At 39.5% G+C, this 15,980-nt stretch overlaps 1 protein-coding gene across 1 annotated transcript in view; it reads right to left on the bottom strand.

Moving 5' to 3' along the window:
• LOC128579265 (band 4.1-like protein 2) overlaps window positions 1–15,980 on the bottom strand; it is a 47,169-nt gene that overhangs the window by 19,056 nt on the left and 12,133 nt on the right. Inside the window, exons 4-6 of the mRNA XM_053581436.1 lie at window positions 9,176–9,263; window positions 4,229–4,366; window positions 3,586–3,683 (exon numbers count right to left, since the gene is read on the bottom strand). Coding sequence (XP_053437411.1) covers window positions 3,586–3,683; window positions 4,229–4,366; window positions 9,176–9,263 — 324 coding nt within the window. The remainder of the gene's footprint in view (window positions 1–3,585; window positions 3,684–4,228; window positions 4,367–9,175; window positions 9,264–15,980) is intronic.

Genomic DNA, 15,980 nt, shown 5'->3' with positions numbered 1-15,980 from the left:
AAGAACCCATACACTCTGGCTTTCCTGGCTTGTATCTATTCATGGAGAGGAATAGAGGTGTTTCCTGCTTTTCAAAGGAAACAAAGGTGATGCTACAGAGAAGTGCAATTTGCCAATGGTCAGTGCTTCCAATCGTGCGTTCAAAAGTCTCCCATGAGAATGCTGGAACTGCAGAAATGTAGACTAGTTACAAGACTCCCTTTGTAACATCAAAATCACTAGAGACATCTATCATTTCACTTTGGTATTATAAAAATAACTAAAAATGACTAACCTTTATAAAAAGTTTAAAGGCCTTGAGGAAGATGTGCATATCAATGATGCATCAAAAAGGAATTCATACATAAGAAGTACATGACCATTTGAATTTTTTAAATCTTGCCATTATAAATCAAATATCATTAATAATTTTTATGGAGTATAGAAGAATATTTAAAAATCCACTTATCTGACTCAGCTCCCTTAGCACAGTGGTTATGGTGCTGGCCACCTGCGCTGAGGTTGGTAGGTTCGAACCCAGGCTGGGGTCAGCTAAACAACAATGACAACTGCAACAAAAAAATCGCCAGGCATTGTGCAGGCACCTGTAGTCCCAGTTACATGGGAGAATGAGGCAAGAAAATCACCTAAGTCCAGGAGTTTGAGGTTGCTATGAGCTGTGATGCCACGGCACTCCACTGAGGGCAACATAAAGAGACTCGGTTTCAATTTAAATAAAAATCCACTTACTTACTAAAGTTAATTATACATTTAACTAATACAAGTATTTCCACAGAGCTCTCCATGAAGCCACCAGTGACACCAACACACATGGGATTACTCCGGCCCTACAATGCCAAGTTTAAGAGATAGTTTAATGTTAAGCTACAAGACTGTGGTGTTAATCTCTAGTTCAAATGACAATAAGAACAATTTAGGCATTAAGAAAAATACAAAGAGGATCCTATCTGCTGTTAATAAAACTTAGCAGTATAACATCCTGGATATGTTTACAAACACTTGGAGCCACACTACCTGGGTTTGAATTCTACATCCACCACTTACTACCTTAGGGCATGTTTCATAGCTCTTCTGTTCCTCATTCTCTCCATATGGAAAGGTTTGATATAAACCTTAAAACAATCCTTGTACAGCCCTTACAATTTCATTACATACCCAATCACAAAAAGCAGCTTTATTATATTCTCATTCCACTACTATCAACAGAAAGATTTGTTTATTTGATGACTTCAATCTGCAAGCCTCTATAATTTTCTGGAAAAAAAATCATTTTGCCCTTTGATCTAAAACAAAACAAAAACCACTGATCTGATTCAGAGCTCTGTAGACAAAATACATTTGCCTTTTCTTTGTTATCTATACTGTTTTACATAGCTTTGTTACGTAATACAATGCTATACAAAGTTTGAAATGTTAAAAGGGATGTTGTTAACCATTATCTCAATGGTTTGCAGGATCAAATTGGTTTACTTTTACACTGGAGTCCATGGTACATTAGCAAAAATAATGAAGGAGAATAATGCTAACATATCTCAGAAACTCTTGCTAGAACAATGTAAGAAGAGGACAACACAGTGGTGGAAAGTGTGGGCTTTAGAGTCACAGGGCTGGGCCTCCGTCTCTGCTCAGTGCCTGGCTGCTGTGTTCTTCTGCAGGCACCTGCCTATAAGCACCAGCTGCCTTGCCTGGGCTGAGAAATAAATGAATCATTGTAATAGAAATCAATCAATTCTGTGTCTCACAACAAGCAATGCTCAATGTATGTTAGCATTTGTCAATCCTTTCTAAAAGAATTATTGCTATTATTACCATTATTGCACAGCAAAAGCTGCTGTCATCTGTCTTACATTTGTGCCATAAATGTCATTTACTACCTTTATAGAAAACAGGCTACTCTGGAATTGAGCAGAAATTGGTCATAGCTACCAGGAGAAATTATCAACTTGTCAAAGAATTATCAGATCAGTGTAACTGAATCAAATGGATTCAACGAGTTGTTATGAGTTACATTTCTCCTTCAAAAGAAATATGGATGAGTAGTCTCCAAAATATGGGTTATTTTAATTTTACAAAGGAGTAATTTGTGCCAGCTGATAACTCACTTTCAAAATAACAAACTGTGTTATGTTATCAAACTAAGAATAATGGTGATAATTATAATGAAGATAATCTCTATGAACCACTAAAAATAATTCTGCTTTGTATGTTTTATCCTCATTTGATTTTCAGAACAATCTTATCAGGAAGATATTATGGTTATCACCAAAGATGGATGATGAAATTTGAGGTCAGAGAAGCTGAGCCACTTACCACAGTCACACAGCTAGTGCGTGGTAGAACAGCCTTAGCCCGAAGCCCAGAGCAAAGACCTTAAAGACAAATGATTTAGACACAAAGCTGGGTAGAATGGAGTGATAGAAAACCGCAGAAATGGATAAAAGAAGGATAAGGAAACTACATGTAAACATGTGTCGTTGAAGAGAAGTACGAAAGGAGATAGGACATAGCTAAAGATGGATAGTTAGTCAAAGGAATTTGTTTGTTTGTAAAAAATCAAGACATGAACATTTTTATTGGGCAAGGAAGCCAAATACATGCAATGGAGCGTAAAAATTTTATTGTATAAAGCAGGATTCTTTATGAGGCACGAAATGAGGGATGAAGGCATAGAAATCGCTATCTCCTCTTTGTGACAGGAGATGAGGGGAAGAATGAAAGCTAGTTGGAGAGGAGGAATGATGCTTAGGTGAGGGATAAAGGGGAGAAAGAGAAGGTGCACGACACTGACAACACTCATGACCCACAGCTCCTACCAACAGTGACCCACACGATGGACGGCATCAGAGGAGTGTGGCAGGGGGGACCAGGAACTCAAGCTGCCTGTGGACATCTGGAATGGCAAAGTAAGCAAAAAGACTGCTTGATTGTCCAGTTCCACTGAGGATCTGGCTTATGCTGTGAATTACTTATCTGTAATAGCACTAATCCTCAGAATTGTGTTAGGTTCTGTTACAAAGAATACTTTGCCTGTGTTGCCATCACTGTGCTGCTTAAGGTGGAACTGGTAGCACAGGTACAGAAGGGGTACAGTCAGCACAAAGACTCATCCGGGACCAACAGACTGGGAAGGTCAATGTGAAGACAGGTCTCGGCATGAGAAAGGACTGTTCTGACGATGTAGCCAGGGGGCAAGATGACAGGCCTCAGGCTGGTTTTGGAAAGAAGTTAAGCCAAGAAGGAGCTGACAAGATCATCTAAACGGCAGCTAAGATGAGTGACAGTAGAGAGAAAAAAGGTAGAAGGTGCAGGGCAGTGTGGTAGTGGTGGGAGGAAAGTGGTTTGAGTCAGGAAGTGGACTTCTGGACAGCTGCAGAGTGACTCAGGCCTAAATGGCTGAGTATAAGACAGGGCTTTAGGCCACAAAAATGGACATGGAAGGGACTGCAGACAAAAGAGATAAGGCACAGAGTAGATTAGAGAACCCAAAGACACCAGGGTGGATGAACCTAATATACTATCCATGTTACCGTCTCTAAATCAGTAGAGGCTACCAAGGACAATACCACACTACATTTCTAAAATTACCTGAAAAAGGTATGTTGCTCCACACACTGCTTCCAGAACCTTTTGGCTGCCTGGGGACTTGGCATTTGAAATGTAATGGTGCCATCAAATTTGTTCTTCTGGAATAAATACACAAAATCTATCAGCATATTCCCTTAAAAGGCAATGAGAAGCTACTGAGAAGCATGGATTTAGATGGCTGTATAAAAAGTCTTTCTTCTTGAAAAAGGTAAATATTGTATATCTAATGTACTCATATAAAAAGGACTTTTCATAGATTGATACACCATTTTCCATGAAAATCAAGTAGAAGTTATTCAACATCAACCAACCGACCAACTTCAGTGTCCACTAAACTCCTTTTATTGCATTCCTATTCATCTCCACCACTGAATTAATTTAACAACAAAAACCTATTGTTCCTTCCCTACTGTGTGCTAAGATTTGTGACTTTTTCTGTGCATGTCTCTGTGTGTGTTTTTTTAGTAGCAAAAATATGCATATGCAGGCTGATCTTCAAAAAGACTGTCTTTTTTATAATGGAATACAGAATAGTTCATTTTCTTAAAATTTTAGTGGGAAAGAATTTATTTAGCTCTAGGCTGTAAAGCTGCAAACTGACGCAAGCGATTAGATATGCCAACGGTGATGAACGATTGCTTACCTCTTCAAGCCTCAGTCTCAGTAAAAACTCACTGCCCTTACAGGAGACCTTTGCGATGTTACCCCAGTCAAAGCGACAGAACGTCAGCTCTTCTTTATAGATGAACACGCCATTGCCAGACACACCCAGCTTGATGTTCTGCAAAGAATAACCGAATTAACCATAATTAGAGCTGTCAAAGTTATATAATCAAGAAGCTAAAGAGCTCTCTCAAAGAAAGAATGGCAACTTAATGCTTTTGTATTTAAATTATAGTAATAGTACACAAATTAATAGAAACTGTAAGACATAGGCACATCTGAAATCTATTTATCTTAAGTACTCAGCTTTGATTTGCCAAACAGTTATTGCAACATGAATATAGAACTCAATATTCTTTCTGTTTGTTCATTTTTTGTTTTGAGACAGAGTCCCCTGGTGTCAGAGTTTATAGCAACCTCAAACTCTTCGGCGCAAGCAATGATCTTGCCTCAGCTTCCCAAGTAGCTGGGACCACAGGCGTCCACCAGGAGACCTGGCCATTTTTAGAGACAGGGTCTTACTCTTCCTCTGGCTGGCCTTGAACCCATGAGCTCAGGCAATCCACCCACCTCAGCCTCCAGAGTGCTAAGGTTAGAGGCATGAGACACCACGCCTGGCCCTAGGACACAATATTCTTCAAAAGCGATAAGACATATGTTCTCCAGCTCTGAACAATAAGAAGGAAGAAAGGAAACAACTGTATCAACTATCCTGAAGGTAAAGAAAATAAAATACGCTTCCCTGAAGGCTATTCAAGGCATTAGAAATGATCTGTTGGTCCACCCTAAGATGCACTCAACCATCTTATTTGAGGCCAATTTAATTCAGATAAATCACCCTGAAGTATTTATTTATTCAGATAAATAAATTATGTGAATTTTATTTAATTCAGATAAAGCTGTTGAAATGATGTCAGTAGTTCACAAAGCACAAATCCACCACAGAAAATTGCACTGAAATCTCTGAATTCTTTCAAGAACTTTTTCAATAAGTCAGAGTGCTGACATTAACTTCTCATCAAGCATTCCTTTGACTGGCATACTTTAAAAGACTATTATTGAAGCTCTTCGTAGTTTTCATTCCCCCAGAGCTTTCATTTAAAATAGATGATAATTGAGAATAACAAAGAGCCTAAAGAGCTTTTAGAAAACTAAATCAATCGACAGCCAAAGTGACTAATTGCCTCCTCACATTTCAAGTAGTGCTAAGGGTCTAAGATGCACAATCTATAAAGTATACAAATATCCATGGTCTTTGGGGGAGAACTGGATCTCATCCATGACATATAGAATTCCAATCTTAGGTGCACATCTGGAAGTAAAACTCAATAGAAACCCAGTAGATAGGAGGTGGGGAAATGGGTTAGGTGAATTCACATTTAACTGGTATAATGCCCCTTTTTGGGATGCAGAACACTTTTAACTTTGACTGAAGTGATCAAAAGCGTATTAGGGGTAAATCATGTCTACCTCTATAGTATTCCCAAACTGAAAAAAGAAATATCATGTCTACCCATTTTGTATTCCCAAACTAAAAAAAGAAATATAAAATTAAAGAATACTACCTAAAAGTATCCACATTCTTAAAAGTCAATAATAGGAAACAAGCTGTCAAAAAAAACATGCTGAAACAAACACCATCTTCAGTCTACATGTCACTTCATAAAGCATAATGTCTTGACTACCTTTACTAAGAAAAATTCAATAGAATTTACATGTCTAGAAAATACAAGGACAGGTTGAGGAAGTTAATGCCAATTGCTTTCTCTGCTGTGATACTTGAATAATTCATACAAACAAAACTATATTAGATCAACCCAAGCATGTTTTTAAAAATCTAGTCTATTCCTTTACTCACCCTGTCCTTGCAGCCACAACTCTCTCTAGGTATAGAATAAAAAGGTGGAGTGAATCAGGTGCATGTGCCCAAGTAACTTTGCCAAAACCATCCCTGCCCACGTCCACAGGGAGCAAGGTGGAAGATTGCTCATGGTGTCATGTTCTCACCACAAGAGAGGAAGCAACCCAAGTGGAAACACTGCACAAGACATCTCCAGTCCTAAGGAATCTTTGGACAGGACAAGAAAGCCATTTTATCTGACTTAAAAATAAGGGCAATGCAGATTCAAGTAAATTGGTTGATTTTGGTATTGCTCTACAGCATGGTTTTAGGATTATTAACATTTGTGTGAATAGAAATTCAAGATAAGTGCCAGGGAGTAAAAGGGGAAAAGCATGTCTTAAGCCCTCATATGTGAGTTCTGCCACCGGGCAGCAAAGGCAGAAAAGGAAAGTCTAAAAAGAAACACCTGCTCTGCCTTGCTCACCACCTCAGGACGCTGCCCCATGTGGATAACAGCGGGTCCCTTGATGGCTGGCTGCCAAATGGGTTTGGAAATTTCTCACAAGAGATCATGGAGAAAAATGGAGGGGAGGTCAGAGTATTTTACACTCAGATTCCCTCCCTGCATGGTGGCATCACGCTGCCTGTGTTCCTCTGACACTGGCTCCTCTCAAGACAACCATCTCCACACATCTGCCTTCTGGGTTCAGGTATGCAGTCTGCTCTGCCACCTTCAGACCTGGGGAGGTCAAAAGGGATGCTGACACAGCCCGGGGGACCACAGTCGATGGTTTGTGCTGCTTTGTGGTTTGCTTGCACCTGTGTTAAGACTCCTTTTATTCCAGACTCTTCTAATTATCCTAACATGAATGCACCAGTAAGAACTCCTCTAACATTGGATATTTTTTCTTCCATTCATGATATACTCTGCTAGAAAGAAAAAGTATCCAATGTACTCAGTACTATTACAAAGCCAATATATAACTACCCACACGTTCACACAAAAGATAAAACACAACTATAGCCCAGGATGAAGAAGCGGAGTGGGGAACGGTGAGGCTGGTGGAGGGAGGGTAATCACTGGGACCTCACCTATGGTGCATATTACAAGGGTACATGTCAAATCTATTAAAAGTAGAGTAAAAATGTCTTAACATAATAAGTAAGTGAGGTGAAGGCTATGTTAACCTCACATATGCTTGATGTAAGCATTCCAAATTGTATACAAAATTAGCACATTGTATCCCAAAATGTATTCATGTACACTGTTATGATTTAATAAAACAATTTGTTAAGAGGAAAAAAATATACTGTACAAATTGCCCTGGCTGAGAAGGGCAGATTAAAAAAAGAACTCCTTTAACAGCAATAAATAAATAAATCTGAACTCAAGACAATAAAAAAGGATCAAATAGAAAAAGGAACAAAACTATAAAGTACATGAAAACTTCTTTTCAATTGCTATAGAGAGTCTGTTCAATAAGCCACAAACATCTTACTCATCAAATATTATCTAACAAATCAAATAGCTAACAAACACAATGGTGATTACTTTGACTTTTTTAGTCTTCTGCTCTTAACTACAAAGCAAACACTGATATTATAATAGGGCCTATAACTTTTTAGCTTTCTTTCTAAGATATCACATTTAAAAACAAAATCTCGACGCTTTGTGACATTGTAATCTGAGAACTGGCTTCTCAATGATCACGAGATGCAAGATTTGCATGTGGCAAGCGTAGTAGGGTTTAGAGAAGGAGAAATGTGCTTGGGAGGTCTTTTGGGACCCATGAGTCATAGAAAGGAAATCTGTTTCAGTGGAAGCTTTCCTAGAGATTTCCTAAATCATGCAACCTGGGCTGCTAAACTGCAGGTAGGTTTTGACAGAGTCCTTTCAAACCTCACAACTGTGGGTTCCCTCAGTACATTACACTGACTGTGGATACATTTCTCAAAACCAAATCCGTCTTTCACCTGGGCTCCCATTCTCTTCCTTGACTCTCCCCACTATGTAATTACCTAAGCTAGAATCATGAAATAGGTGACATTTGTCACTAGTAATAACCATAGTATGCATTTACAGATTTCATTTTCATTTCTTGATGAAGAGGGTTCACCTGTTCATAACTGTTATTATATCAAAGTGACTGTCACTAGAATATCTGTGTATCTATGCTCACAAAAATAGGTATATTATCGCCTAGTTTATTGTATGAAATGGCCTATGAAGTATTCTGTCATGTTTTTATGTTTCTCAATTCAAACTCCTTTTAAATATACAAATAAACATGTTTTCAATTTTTGTAATTATTTTTTCAGAAATTTGATCTTTAGGATTTTATTTTTCAGGAGTATGGCATTCAAAATCGTATCTTCAAGATCATGACCAGTGCTCCACCATTATTTTTGAATACCTGATCTTATTACCTCTCACATGAGACTGAGGTTCCTATATCATGTGAGCCTGGGCCAGTGTACTTGATCTTCCACAAAATCCAAAACAGACCTATAGGAACGAGCCCAAGACTAGGGCTCCTTCACAGCCCAGAAGCTTTTGGAAGCAGTCAGAACTGTGCCACCTCAGCCCTGTTAGGTTTACAAAGATCTGCTCCCCTCTCCTAATACAAATGTGGGAGAGGGAGTGGGGGTAGAAACAGCACTTCCCCTAGAAGCTGGGACTCAGTATAAACCAGGATAAGAGGTAAAAAAGGCTGACAAGTTGTGCTTAGAATAACTACCCATGAAAAGATATTCATTAAAAAGACTACTGAAAAGAAGAAGTAGGGGGAGAATAAATGATTCCTCCCACTACCAAAACCCCATGATTAACCGAAGAAATATTAGAAATCCTCAAGGGAAGGCCAACAGTCTTTTCCCAATAGTGAACTAGGCCATCCTTTTGTTATTTCCTTCTTTCCTCCCTCCCTCCCCCTTCCTTCGCCTCCCTCTCTCCCTCCTTCCCTCCCTTCCTTCCTTTCTCTCTCTCTTCTTTTTTATGAAACTAGTCTATTCTAAACCTAGAGCCCTGGGAAAACTTCAGTGAACACACTGGAGTGAAGTTACTTTCCATGACAATGACAGTACCTTGGCCTCATGCAGATGAACCCCGTACATGGGCAGTCCCCTGGCGTGCTCTATGAACTGATAATCAGCTTCTGCTGAAGCTATGCCACTGAGAATAAAAAGAAACAATATTATGGTTGCTTTGAATACATGCAAAAAAGAAGTGTTTAAAACAGAGCCAGGGGTGGCTAAGATTAGATAGTTTGGAGTAGAGGATGTAACCCAGGAAAGTTGGCAGAAGACCAGGAAATGGGAAAACAGACTCAACTCTCAACTCTAGCATTTTTCTCTTAAGATCATCGCATCTAGGGCAGCAACTGTGGCTTAGTGAGTAGGGCGCCGTACCCATATACCCAGGGTGGTGGGTTTGAACCCAGCCCCAGCCAAACTGCAACAAAAAATAGCCAGACGTTTTGGTGGGTGCCTGTAGTCCCTGCTACTCGGGAGGCTGAGGCAAGAGAATAGCCTAAGCCCTAAAGCTTCAGGTTGCTGTGAGCTGTGACACCATGGCACCCTACCAAAGGTGACAGAGTAAGACACTATCTCTGAAAAAAAAAAAAGTAAATAAAAAGGATCCTCTCATCTTAACGTGCTAACAGCAATGAGTCACATACCTCCACCCTTATGATTTGTATGTTAAGAGAGTTGATTTTTATTATTTCTACTGGTGAAGAAAGCCACAGAATTAATGGGTATAAGTTAACAGAGAATTTTTTTAAGTGACTTCATTTCTATGATATAGAGAAATTCTTACTCCCTACTTTTATGTTGCTAGGACTGACCATAATGAACACTGAAATGACTTGCATTTCATTTTATACCTATGATAGATAATCACATTCTGTCCACACTACAAATATTTCTATTCTTAACCCTAACTCAACAAATTTTAAGCTCCTAGAGAACAAGTCCATGTCCCATTAATCTTATATTCCCCAAGGCATTTCAGTACCTGATAATTCATATGAGAACTACACAATAAAGGCCTGTTGATCGCAACTTAAACCACAGTAACATTTTCAGAGTGAAATGTTGTATTTATTTTTTAAAGAAAAGTCAAAAAATGTGGCCTGTTTTCTAATATGTGAAAGTTTCTTGCAGAACATTTACAAAGTATTTTATAAAACTACATTATCTTTCTTTCTTTCTCTTTCTTTCTCTCTTTCTTTCTTTCCTTTTTTTTTCTTTTTGCCTGTTTCCTAATATGTGAAATTTTCTTGCAGAACGTTTACAAAATATTTTATAAGTCTACAATTTTCTTTCTATCTTTCTTTTTCTTTTTTTTTTTTTTATTGCAGTTTTTGGCTGGGGCTGGGCTTGAACCCATTGCTTCTGGCTTATGGGGCCAGCACCCTACTCCTTTGAGCCTGAGGCGCTGTCCTATAAATCTACAATTTTAAATAACAGAACAAATTATAATTGTGCAGCTAGCTTTTAAAAACTTGTGTAAAAACCCATTCTCTTTTCACACAGATAGAAACATTCCCAAAGTATATGGTATTGAATTACTAATGTAATTTTAGTAATCTTTAGCGAAGCCAAAGAGGTCATCTTATGTGCATAAAGTAACTATCTGCTTATTGGTAGGTTCTTTCAGATTTTTTTTTTTTTTTTGAGATGGAGTCTCACTCTGTTGCCCTACCTAGAGTGCCATGGTGTTATCACAGCACACTGCAACCTCCAAATCCTGGGCTAAGTGAACCTCCTGCCTCAGTCTTCTAAGTACATGGAACTACAGTGTGAGCCATGACATATGGATAGTTTTTCTGTTTCTAGTAGAGACAGTGTCTTGCTCTCGCTTAGGCTGGTTTGGGATGCCTCAGCTCAAACAGTCCTTCCATTGGCCTCCCAGTGTGCTGGGATGACAGTGTGAGCCGCCACACCCAGCCCCACCTCCACATTTCTGTTGCTATTTTCCTGCATCCATCACCACCTACACTTCTAATTCAAATCTCAATACCTTGTCCTTTCTTTTTTATTTACAAATCTCAATGCTTTGTTATCTCCCTGGCATTTTACCATAGTAATAAAAACCATTAAAAGGCAGAAGAAATAGAAATGCCAAACATGTATGTGTATATGCTTGTTTCCAGTGTGTATAGGTTAAAGGAAGAGGAGGTGTCCTAGGGAAAGGTGCATTCATCCAGTAAATGAAGCGTTTGAACATGAGCATAGGGTCTCATATTATAGTCACCCAACCAATGACAGGAGATCGCAGGGTGCCGCGGACCGCCAGTCGAATGAGTCTCAGTCCGAGGGCTTTCAGGGCGAACGGCTCAGGTTGATTGGAAGGTCGACGCAGGGTGATTTGACAGACTACTACACACCACGAGTGATGAGGAAAGTAGCTGTAACTTTACTGAATTTTAAGAGTGTCTTTTATACATTTTTGACAAAGCATTACAAATCACAAAAGACATTTTTATGACTTGCAGGTGGTCACAAGTTCTTATCTTGTTTTACAGATGTAAGCATTCAACCATCTATCTTACACAGTGTTTTGCCCGCAAGGGGGAACAAAGGCAGCTGTGAGGTAGCTGATAAGCAGCAGTTACTTTTCAGCTTCCTTTATCTAAAGTTGAATGTGTTTTTTAACATACAACACTACTTTCTTTCATAGTTTTATTTTCATGATTATATATAGTTGTTATGATTAGAAGTGTATTGTGAATCATGTAAGTGATTAGAGTGTGAAGGAAACATGAGAAATAAAAGGATATTGTATGAAAACTAAACTATGTTGAAAGTGAGGTTAGGAAAGACAAGGTTAGAGATAGGGGGAAAGGGTGGGTGGATATCAGGTTGGAAACATCTTGTCTGTGGTATTTACATTCTTTTGATGCACTGTTTCAACTCACTGACTTTTATGGTGGGAACGTGTTCCCTTGGAGACATTAAGCCTCCTTTGGTAAAAAAAGATTATGAATTAGTAAGGCATTGTGTTTATTTTTAGTTCCTCAGAGCAAACAGGCAACAATCAGGCATTCAGCTCACCAAGCAGGTTTCAAACAAGTTTCAGGGTAAAAGTCCTTTAGGCTTTTATGCCGTACCTCGTGAGTTTTTACGTTCACTAAAAGGCATGCTAGGCAACTTATGCGCTGCTGTCGCAAGCCAGGGGGACTGGGGGCAACGCTCCGGGGAGCACTCACCGCCTTACCACAGTTTTTACAACGCGGACAGAGCCATCCCGCCACGGCTTGATGCCGGGGGTGCGGCATTTCCCCCCTTTTTGTTAATGAAACGTAGTTCAAAGAGGTCTTGGCGAACAGCCTTTAAGGAGGAAAAGACACAACGAAGGAGACATGGTAACAGTAAGACAACACAGAATATCAGGCATCCAATAATAACAATAAACACAATGTACTGAATCCAAGATATAGGATTTAAAGACTTAAGATTGTCAGAGAGTGATTGAGCCAGAGCATCGAGAGATGTACTAGGTAGATGAGCTTCACTGATGGCAGTGATATCCTTTTGGAGGGTATGTAAGTTATGTGTAATATCATTATCCTTCCACACACCTTGTAAATGTGCCTTTGTTTTGTTCCAAGAGGTGGAGAGGTTATAAGGTAGAGGAGTGACACAGATAGCTGGAAAAGCAGAGTGACATCTAGTTTGAAGTTTATGTTGTATGAACTTTATATCTTGTCCTAGAGCTAAAACTACTTCTTGTAAGATGTTAAGTTTCGCTTCAAGTTTATTATCTATGCTGGTTTGAGTCATTAAAGCTAGAGTGATGTTGCTGCTGAGAGAATTAACAAAGTGAGCTGTGTGAACTTCTTGAACCAAAGCAGTAGTGGCTACCGCAAATGTTGTAACTATAGAAATTAAAGTTAAAATACCGAGAATTAAAGCAGCTACAAACCTCTTAGGTCGAATTAATTGATTAACAGTATGTAAAACTTGTAAAGCAGAATTATCATACCAAGGATCATTTTGTAAATTAACAGGTAACATTACATAAGAAGGTTTTTTTTTACAATTAACATAACATTTAGCAATCTATTATTTACATGAAATATATCAGAAGAAGCAATACAATTGGTTATTTTTACAAGTTAAAAGATTTTAAAGGAAATACATAGTCAACTGGATCACATGTAAATTCTTTTACAAATTCTCTTTTATAAGTTTCATTTAACTTGCACAGACCATCTACAAACATTCTAAACTTTCTTGAACTTTTGCTCTGTCTTTTACTTTCTTACATAACTATTCTGTTTCAGGACAAAATTTATCACACAAGATTCTTTCTTTATACAATGCCATTCTCCTTTCTGTTTAATTTCTCTTACTCTCAAAAACTTACTTTCCACTAAACAGAATTCCAGTTTACTATGAAGTTACTTATTTACTTAGCCAAACTGATAATTAGAAGGTTTAAAAGGCAAGAATTTTATCCGTTGACAAAGATTCAGTTTGTAAAAATATTTTTCTTATTTATACAAATTACTAGTGGTAAAGAGTCAATAATAAAGGTTCTAAACCTCACCCTTGGGATTTCGTCAGTGCTGCTGTCTGGGGGCTGTAACACTTGGGAGGCAGGCCCGCCCTACGAAGGGCAGGGGGGCCCTCAGCTTTCTTCCCCGCTGGGTCTTTTCAGCCGTCTTGGAGTCAGTGGAAATGTGCCCGGTGCCGGTGGTTTTGTTTGCTATCGGCGAGTGTACTTTCATTTTCTCCAAGCGGCGGGTGAGATCTTGCAGCAGCCGCTGGCGTCTTTTTTTGTGTTGTCTTTTCTGAATCTGAGTTAACTACTCCTGGAATAACTTCAAAGTTTTTAGTATAATTTGAACTTCTCTCAATTATAATTCCAACTGTCCCCGGCAAAAGTTGCCCTTTTACTGCAGTGGGGATTAAAGTAACACCGTCCCATTTGGATAATAAGACATTCCTTTCACTTGCTAAATTTAAACCTGCACTCCCAGGAGTGCCCCGTGAAAGGTCATGAATAGTAAATTCAGGGGCTTGAGGATTCAATGTAGATAAAGGCTGTGTTTTACAAGCTACAGCCTGCTCTCCCTTGGAGTTTGGGTTGGGAGAATGCCCCTTTGCTAGTTTTTTGATCTCCGTACGTCCTGATCCTCAGGATCAGTGTCACCCTTGTCATTCAAGGGGGTTCCATCCTTATGAAATTTTGATTTACATTCATTTTTCCAGTGTCTGCCCTTCTTACAGCGAGGGCATAAGCCGGGTGGTTCCCCCCTCGGCTTATTGGTATGGGACTGTTTACAGTCCTTCTGCATATGTCCTGGCTTGCCACAATTGTAGCAAGTGTTAGTAGGAGCTGTTGGCTCCTTGCCTCCTTTATTGAAGGAGTTTTTCACATATGAGCTAAATTTCTGCCCTTGCATTGCTGCAGCATAAGCCATACCCTGGGCTATAGCTGGTGAGGCATCCATGCATGCTTCTAACTGTTTGAGCAACAGTGATGTGCCCTCAGACGGGGGGAGCATTCTGTTAATGGCTTCTTCCAGCCTTGAAATAAAGTCTTGGTACGGCTCCTCCGCACCTTGCTTAATAAGAAAATGTATGAGCTCCTCCAACCGTTTGAGGGACACATTGAACCCATTTTTAACTAACAAACGCTGTAACATGACACTGAATATACGTTCTTCCTTGATCAATGCGTGCCCCATGAAACCTGTTGATTACTCACGCTTAACCGGTCAGCCTTTACCGGCGGGACTCGAGCTCCCTGGTGAGAGTCGCCTTCAATCTGAAAAGAGAGAAAGAAAGAAAAAGAAAGATCACCTGTCCTTCAAGTCCCTGTTCGAGGGCGCCAGCTGCCGCGGACCGCCAGTCGAATGAGTCTCAGTCCGAGGGCTTTCAGGGCGAACGGCTCAGGTTGATTGGAAGGTCGACGCAGGGTGATTTGACAGACTACTACACACCACGAGTGATGAGGAAAGTAGCTGTAACTTTACTGAATTTTAAGAGTGTCTTTTATACATTTTTGACAAAGCATTACAAATCACAAAAGACATTTTTATGACTTGCAGGTGGTCACAAGTTCTTATCTTGTTTTACAGATGTAAGCATTCAACCATCTATCTTACACAGTGTTTTGCCCGCAAGGGGGAACAAAGGCAGCTGTGAGGTAGCTGATAAGCAGCAGTTACTTTTCAGCTTCCTTTATCTAAAGTTGAATGTGTTTTTTAACATACAACACTACTTTCTTTCATAGTTTTATTTTCATGATTATATATAGTTGTTATGATTAGAAGTGTATTGTGAATCATGTAAGTGATTAGAGTGTGAAGGAAACATGAGAAATAAAAGGATATTGTATGAAAACTAAACTATGTTGAAAGTGAGGTTAGGAAAGACAAGGTTAGAGATAGGGGGAAAGGGTGGGTGGATATCAGGTTGGAAACATCTTGTCTGTGGTATTTACATTCTTTTGATGCACTGTTTCAACTCACTGACTTTTATGGTGGGAACGTGTTCCCTTGGAGACATTAAGCCTCCTTTGGTAAAAAAAGATTATGAATTAGTAAGGCATTGTGTTTATTTTTAGTTCCTCAGAGCAAACAGGCAACAATCAGGCATTCAGCTCACCAAGCAGGTTTCAAACAAGTTTCAGGGTAAAAGTCCTTTAGGCTTTTATGCCGTACCTCGTGAGTTTTTACGTTCACTAAAAGGCATGCTAGGCAACTTATGCGCTGCTGTCGCAAGCCAGGGGGACTGGGGGCAACGCTCCGGGGAGCACTCACCGCCTTACCACAGTTTTTACAACGCGGACAGAGCCATCCCGCCACGGCTTGATGCCGGGGGTGCGGCATTTCCCCCCTTTTTGTTAATGAAACGTAGTTCAAAGAGGTCTTGG

This window comes from Nycticebus coucang, unplaced genomic scaffold (assembly GCF_027406575.1).
Source record: "Nycticebus coucang isolate mNycCou1 unplaced genomic scaffold, mNycCou1.pri scaffold_43, whole genome shotgun sequence".
Classification (NCBI taxonomy): domain Eukaryota; kingdom Metazoa; phylum Chordata; class Mammalia; order Primates; family Lorisidae; genus Nycticebus; species Nycticebus coucang.
Note: the sequence above shows the minus strand (reverse complement) of the source record. Positions and strands in the feature narration are given on the sequence as shown.